General features: G+C 41.0%; 1 protein-coding gene across 4 annotated transcripts in view; it reads right to left on the minus strand.

The window, feature by feature from the left end:
- kif1ab (kinesin family member 1Ab) overlaps positions 1 to 4853 on the minus strand; it is a 24655-nt gene extending 19802 nt beyond the window's left edge. For 3 of the 4 annotated variants that reach the window (XM_013912597.1, XM_013912595.1, XM_005721317.2), the window contains exons 1-2: positions 4442 to 4853; positions 3191 to 3362 (exon numbers count right to left, since the gene is read on the minus strand). In XM_013912597.1, coding sequence (XP_013768051.1) covers positions 3191 to 3296 — 106 coding nt within the window. In that variant the 5' untranslated portion in view covers positions 3297 to 3362; positions 4442 to 4853. The remainder of the gene's footprint in view (positions 1 to 3190; positions 3363 to 4441) is intronic. The other variant, XM_005721319.2, reaches the window with a different exon arrangement.
- Positions 4854 to 8402: the final 3549 nt, after the last annotated feature.

Consider the following 8402-nt stretch of genomic DNA (forward strand, 5'->3'; position numbering starts at 1 on the left):
ATTATTTACTGGTCTTTTTTATGCATATTTCACGGATAATTACAATCCAGTTCTTATTATAAACAAAGGTTTTGTTTAAAACCTTCATTTTACATTAACATGCATACTCACTGGCCATTTTATTAGAAACACGTGTTTAGCTGTTCATTAATGCAAATATCTAATCACTCAGTCACATGGCAGCAACTCAATTATGTCTGTAGACAAGATGACCTGCTGCAGTTCAAATTGAGTATCAAAATTGGGAAGAAAGGTTATTTAGGTGACTTTGAATGTGGCATTGTTGTTGGTAGACAGGCTGGTGCGAGTATTTCAGAAACTGCTGATCTCCAGGGATTTTCCCGCACAATCGTCACCACGTTTACAAAGAATGGCCCAGAACACAGAAAAGATTCAGTGAATGGCAAGGGTCAAAGAGGAAAATGGCCAGACTGCTTCGAGCTGATAGGAAGGCAACAGTAACTCAAATAAAAGCTTGTAACAACCAAGGTATGCAGAAGAGTATTTCTGAATGGAAGGTTAGATGGGGAACCTTGAAGCAGATGGGCTGCAAAAGCAGAAGACTGCACTGGTTTCCATTTCTGTCAGCTTAACAGAAAACTGAGTGCACAAAAATGGGACAATTGTTACCATTGAAGGTTGGAAAAAAACGTTTCCTGGTCTGATGAGTCTCAATATCCGCATTCTGATGGTAGGGTCAGAATTTGACATAAACAACATGAAAGCATGGATACACCTGACTCAGGTTGCTGGAGATATAAAGTTGTGGGGGATATTTCCTTGGCACACTCTGTCCACGTGTCAACAGGCACCAAAATTCCTGAGAAATGTTTCCAGCAGTTTGCTGAATATATGCCACAGGCCATTAAGGCAGTTCTGACAACAACTTGGTACTAGTAAAGTGTCCAGTAAGCATATTTTTTTCTATCACTCTGAATTATATTTACCAAAAAACACAAAAAATGAGAACATTCTGGATCAGTTAGGATTTACAGTTCTGCTCAATAACAGCTTTTGCAATTATACACCACAGCTCTCTTTTCTGAGGAGGAGCAGCTGCTCTTCTGGCCACAAATTAAATAAACCGTATCACCCCTTGTGGACGAGTTCAATAAAGCAGCAGCGTCAGTGAAGCAGTCCTGTTAAGAGGAGCGAAAGCTCTTAGCACTCGATACATGTGAAGTTACCGAGCTGAAGTAATGCAAGCCTGAATCTTCTGGCTTTTAATGAGGTCATTAAAAACAGGCACAGCAGGCTGACATGCGCCTGCTCTCTCCTGCACCCTTACATCAGCTGACCTCGGGTCTGGACTCGACCAGAACAACGGGCCCTTGTTGGTCCATGCAGCTCGTATGATGAGAGAAGAGAGCCGCGGCTGTCGCTACGTCCTACACACACTGACGGGTTTCAGGCCTGACTGAAGCTTTTGTTTCCGTCTCGAGCTGCCAAAATGCTGCATGCCTCCCTGCCCGCTGTTATACCGCCGCAGGACAATGCGGCCCGCGAGACGAGGTGAAACACTAAAAATGCTTCAAAGTGGGTCACAGAAATGAGACCAAAACAGCATCAGAGGATCACTTTAAACACAACTCAGACTTTCAGTGAAGCACCTCAGACGCAACCTCGTAATCACTGAATCGAATTGCTGTAATTATTCACATAAACACGTGTCATATGCTCTGTCTGTTTTAAAAATAGAGCGCTATATAATCAGTTTACTGTAAAATTAAGAAGCTAAGAACAGCCTTATCCTACTGGCCAATTAAAAATGAATATTCAATATTCTTCTTGTTATTAATTATGCCTACATTTACATAAAGCCTGTTATTCTGAAGCACAAACAGAACAAAAATGCTCCATAAACACCTCATACAAACTAGTCAGAAATGCTGAATGCTTCTTTTAATCTCTTACATTAAGGGATTTTTGTTTTAGAGATTGCAGCATTTTTCCAAGTATTCTGTTTGTATTTTGTCCTGGAAAATTACACAGCTTGACTTAAAGTTGGTGGTTATATAGTATAGAGCTTTCAGTCGACTGATCTTTTAGACAAAACACATGTAAATATTCTGCAATTAATAATAATTTGTCTTTTTTTCCACAAAAAAGGCCACTTACCTTTCTTAAAACACACACACACTTATTATTCCTCAATGAAAAGCTAAGTTGGCGTTCTTCTTTAAAGATTAAATGCACATCACAGTGCTTCTCTGGTGCTTTTCAGTCTAAGTGAACCACAGGTTTAAGTCTCCACCTCATGCTGCATTTCTACACCTACACCTGAGGGCTTTGATTTTTTTTTTAAAGAGAACTATAAAGTTAATTAATCAAAATGTCAATGACGAAATGAATAATTAAGTAATTGAGTTAAACTTCAATTAAAGCAGTGCCACTGGGTCAACATATTCAGTGTTAGATCCTCAGTAAAGTGGGTCTTTAATGCTTTTACCTATTTTTTTGGTCATACATATTCTCTTACATGGCTGGATGCTCGTGTGGATACAGTTTCAAATAAAGAGCACCAGAGCTGAGAGTTTTTTTTACTCTTGGCTCTGTATGATGTCATTGAAAGGGGATAGTCTGGATTTGGTCATCACAGGCTGTGAGCAAAGATACTTTATCCACTTGCTGTTCTAACCTTTTATTTGCGAGGGGCAGCCAATCAGAAGAAAGCTGGGTTAAAAGGGAGGGTGGACTCAACCCTCCGAGATCTACATTATCATTGGTGATGAGTCAAGCGTGCACCCAACCCTAATTCTGTATTTTGGAGAAAAGAAAAATGACTCTTCTGGAACAAATGTGAATAGTTTTGGATGGCTGTCAGTTAGAACTGTTTTGTGTTTTTTTTTTACTTGATTGCCAAGACTGGGGAGAACACACACAGACAAACAAATTATATATTCATAGAGTTAGGGTTATGATGGCTCAGACCTCACAGGCTGGTTTTAAGGCAAATGAGCTAAAATGTGTAGTTTCAGAAAGCAGATAAACTGACACCTAGTGTAAGATAAATAAGGATTATTTTTAACCTTGAAATGTGTAAATCGACTTTATAAGTTTGCATAATAACTACATTTTAAGCACCTCTCTCAGTTAAAAGGCATAATTAAACTCTCAAACATTAAAGTCAGTCTGACTAAATCTTCACTGAGAAGTCTCGGCGCTACCAGCTGAACTCTCGTATACTCACTCGTGGTGTTCCCAGACATCTGAATGATGCACTTGCTCTCCTTCCCGATCTCTCTGGAGTTGAAGGGTCGGACCCTCACCGCTACCTTCACGGAAGCCCCCGCCATGTTGCAGGTCTACGTGTGAGTGAGCAGAAGAGCTGGAGATCCCCGTGGCCAGTGCGCACCTGGCACCTGCACAGGTAGACAATGACAGAGGAGTTCATTAGCAGTGACAGCACATGTGACACCATAAATCATTAAAACTCCATATTATAGAATTTAATCCAGGAATTAAACATTATCTTTTAATATTTCTGACTTGTTTTTTTGTCATTTTGTTTTTTTAATAATGGTGATGCAGCTTTCTTAACCACAAACAGCTGAGACATACACATGACACCATTTTCCATTTTTAGGCCCTGAATCACAGTCAGTTTGTCTTCAGGCAGAAACACCCAGTTCCTACTGACTGAATGGCTGGACCAACATTTGGCAGGATGATCATCAGCGTCTCTGCAATTCTACAGTAAAATGGCTGCTTATTCCCTGCCAGCAACACCGCCATGGATGAAGGCCTGACTGCTTCAAATCAATGAAAATAATGCACAACCCTGAAATATGAGGCGCTTCTCACTGCGCCTTCCAAAATGAGCTCGATATTCCTTTTTTTTTCTTCCTAACCCCTACAATTTTTTTTCTTAGTTAATGAGCTAATTTACAATAATTCATAAACGTATCATTGCTTCCAGACAGCACACCGCACATCCACCGTCACATCCAAGCCCCCGTCGATCAACAAGGGGGGAAATCTTGCTTAACATCCAAACAATAAGCCATTATTGATACGTTATAAATTTGAGGATGAGAAGAATTTTAACCGATGACATTTCCTGGATATTTCCTAAGCCATGTAAATAATGTCTCCTCCATCTTGCTGTGCCTGCCGCACCTCGACGACAGGCCGCGTAAACATACACAGCTCAGACACCAATTCATCCCAGACTGCGTCAGAAAGGAGGTCAGCACACATTATTACAGCTTACATGACAGTCCCAGCCTTTATCAACGCCTTTGCTCGTCCAATTCACTCAGTAAGATGGCAGATTTGTGTTTTTTGACTGTTTTTTAAAACACAGAATCATACCCCAAACACCCTGACGCAGCGTCTCTTAAGCGCACAAAAGCCTCGAAATGACCAACACGCAAAAATACCCTGTCCTCACCGAGGCGTGACACCCATTATTGCCCTGAAAAAACACGCCGTGTCTTACCTCAGCAACTCAGACTCGACAGCCGCAAATGGTGGATCCCCCTTCCCATTCAAAACAGCGGCAGGATCCTCTGGTGCCTCCTCCGATTCTCCTCTGCAGCTCGTATTTTGGTCCTTCGCTCTATCCTTTGGTTAGCCTACAGCATCATTTCCCCTCACGCACCCATACATGGATAATCCGCCGTGCCTCAGCTTCAGCAGCGGTGCGTCAGTTAGAAAAGAGTGGGAGACTTGGAGTGGTGTGGAGGGAGGAGCGGGGTGCCTCACGGATAAACAGGAGGATGGGTGCGGGATGCTCCGACGGCCGGCCGTCAGTCTGTCCGTCAGGCAGTCTGAAAGCAGGGAAAATGGCGGTGCAGCTGTGCCAGGGATGCTGGGAGGCGGTGATGACATCAGCTTCAGCATCATCAGTGGCGGGCGGCCACGAGGCAAAGCGATGCAGCACAGGAGGAGAGGAGAGGAGATGGAGAGGAGAGAGCTCAGAGACGCAAATATGACTGACAAAGCGTGAGTCTGGAGGTTTGGAGAGACACAAATCAGACACGAAGCTCGACTCAAGCACAAAATTTACATGAAAGTTGAGCAGAAATTGTGCAACGAAACAAACAGACGAATGTAAAGGAAGTCTCTATTCACCAAAGCATCTGACAGTGGTAATTTGGTAGATTTGACAGATGGAGTGATTAATGGGAGGATTGGATGACTTTCTGTTAGGTTCTTTGTTCTCAGGCTGGTAAGAAGGTACCAGGTCAAAAGGGTGGAGTTATATAGACTCCTGGGTGTGTCCATATTTTTTTGTTCACCACTATTTCATTTTGGTTGCTGTGATTATTTTGAATATATTTTGTGCACATTATTATGAGTTGAATTTCATTGAATAAATCATTTTTGTGTTATTTTTTGTGTGTATTTTTTTTGGCAGCGTGTCAGACAAAGTCAACAAAACCGTTTATGCTTATTAGTTATCTTTTGGGTCATTTCCTGTTTTGTTTTATTTTATTAGATAGCTGTCTCTTGTACCTTGCTTACAATTCTTTTAGTTTCTACTCCACAATAATACCATCTCTTCTCTGCTCAATCAGACTACAATGGTAAATGAGGTGTGCAGAAAAATCACTGCAAATTTAGGATTTATAAAAACCAGGAAGTCAGAAAACAAGCAGGTAACATCACTGCAGAACCATCACGCCCTGGTCACCACCTGTTCCAACTCCTCCTCCATTGTCCGCACTTGTGCTGGTTCCCTCAGCACTTCCCTAATCACGCTCTGTGTATAAATAGTCCTGTCTTCCCTTGTCTCAGTGTCTTGTGCCTCTCTCTGTGATTGAGTCACTGTGATCTCCTGTGTTTGTCTGTTTATTGCTTTGTTTTTTCTGTGTTCTCTATTTTGTGCTGTGTTTACGGCCTCATATATGATTTTTTTGTTTTTGTTGTTAAGTATGCCTCCAGCGTCCTTCATTTGGACCATAACTTTTGCACTCCAATTTGGGACAAAATGCTAATTTACACAGCAGCTAAAAGTGGCAGAAACCGCATGTCAGTGTCTGTCAGTATTGTTCCACTACAATGTTGGAAAATCATGGGTCTAATTGTCTGTTTTGGATATGCTGCACTTTGTCCTGCAGGAGTTTACTGGAGGATAGCAAGCTAGACACGTGGGTGTGTGTTTGCACGTCTGGGCACGCAAATCACATATTTGCCTGTAATTGATTGGCTCCACTGAATAGCGTTGTCAGCCAACGGGGTTCTTTCTTTCCATTTCCACATACACTGTCACTCATCCATACTGACATGCTGACAAATAATTTCTTATAGTTAGTTAGTTGTGTTTTTATAACTAAATTATCTCCTGTTTCTTGCCACAGTATTCATGCCAGGATGTCAGAAATGCCTTTAAGGCAAAGCTTCAGCTCCAGTGGCTCTGAAATGGTCACGACGGTGCAGAGACGTCTCACAGTTTATGTAACTTTCTGAAAGAGGTTTGATATTTGTGCCTCAATAATCTTTACATACCTATAATTTGTCAGCTGAACATGTGACTGGACTTTATTTGGAACAATCTGAGTCTGTTTCAAGAGACTGTCTGTCAGTGCAGGTCATTTATCAGATGAATCATTGTCCATTGAGTGAAACTTTAATTCTATTTTCTTGTTTGTACATCATCTTGTTTACTTATGAGGTTCCATTTGGGCCAGAATCACAAACATGCTCACACATGTGCTGTCTGTTGACTGTGTGACAAAATGTTTGTGTTCTCATGAAAGTTGTCCTCTCCTCTTGCAGTTGACATCTGACCTACTGGTGGCCACAAGCACCTCAGTCAACTGTCATTTCGATGTTTTTTGCACTTTGTTTGGAGCGAATCTGTTATAGGTCTGTTAATTATCAGTTCACTATTTCTCAAAACTTCCCTTTCACCCAGGATTATTGAGTAACACATCTGACAGACTGCTGCATTACACAACAATACTAAATAGGTTCATTTTCAATGTGCTATGAAGATACTAACTCAACAAATTTAAGCAATGTCCCCCCCACTGTCACCGGAAGAAGCATAAACTCAGTTACTTAGAAAACAGATCATTTTCAAATTCAACCTTTCAAATAGCTCAAATATGATCAAGCACACAAATTGTTTCTGTGCAGTTTAGCACACAATTTGCCTGCACCCTAAAGAGGCTGGAGAAGAACATCAAGCTTGAAAAACTAGAAATATAAAGGTTGGGCTCCATGTGACGTCCATGTGATTCATTTTACATTGTTTTACTCAGACATTTGATCTGTGCAGGATTTGTTGCTGATGTTGATATTTTGTTGATTTATGTACTATAAAATACAACATATTGAATGATAATAGGTTATTGAAAGACTGTGTGAGAGTACTGGACAGTTTAAACAAGTGCAGGCTAAACTGGGCAGCCTGTGTGAGTAGCAGGCATTATTGTTAGATGACAATTTTGGAAAACCTGCAGGATGACGTCTGGTGTCAGAATAGTTTTAACAAAGCTGAAGTAAAAGCCAAAAAGTGTCACATGATTTGTCACATGTTCGGTGAACACAGAGGGTGCCCAGGGGAAGATAATTTTAGGACAAATTGAACGTCATGGAGTATGTTTACGTCATGGTCAGTCAGCTGCGTGAAGGTGCAAGAGCCCAGGCCTTTATCCCAGCGTCCCACGCACAGCTGGGGCCCTAAAAGGTAAATGAAAAACATTTTTTTACCACTATATCTTGGATATATCAGCTGAGATTAGTGGTCACTCTCAAATTCCGCTAACTATGGCAAAGACAGTATAAAATGGGATGCCAAATGACAAACAAACAGGAATGCCTTTTTGAAAATTGCCTTTTTTTTGTTCAGTAAATTCAAAATGAAAACATTAAAGGTCATTTTAAATTCACTAAGAGACTCAGTAAGATGAGATGCAAGCTAATCCAGAAAAGCTGTCTCAGCAGTTCATAGTCATAGTGGATTTATGACCTGAAACTCTGGCTGGATCTGAATGAAGAACCCAAAGGACCGCACAACAAAGAAGCAAGTATCCTGGAAATATTTCTGCTTTGCCTGCATATCTTTTTGATAAGGAAAAAATATTTATTCCCATCCTAAAAGTGGACACATCCCTAAAGAATGCTTTCACCAAGCTTTACTTTCACATTAATCATTGTTTTGAGACTCATCCCAGAGAGTGATACAGACATACAGAGAGAAGAGGTGCTGAGCAGAGTGTAGCTAATTGTAAAATTTGTTGGCAACTAACTGAAGCAGGGGATCTCAGACAAATGGCTGTGAAGCTTTTCCATGCCTGAATCACATGCAAGGCTGTTTTTTAACTGTGTACTTTTTGTTTGGACTCAGAGGACAAAATACAGGGAGTGCAGAATTATTAGGCAAATGAGTATTTTGTCCACATCATCCTCTTCATGCATGTTGTCTTACTCCAAGCTGTATAGGCTCGAAA

Source organism: Pundamilia nyererei, unplaced genomic scaffold (assembly GCF_000239375.1).
Source record: "Pundamilia nyererei isolate P.nyererei 1_Seehausen unplaced genomic scaffold, PunNye1.0 scaffold00004, whole genome shotgun sequence".
Classification (NCBI taxonomy): Eukaryota; Metazoa; Chordata; class Actinopteri; order Cichliformes; family Cichlidae; genus Pundamilia; species Pundamilia nyererei.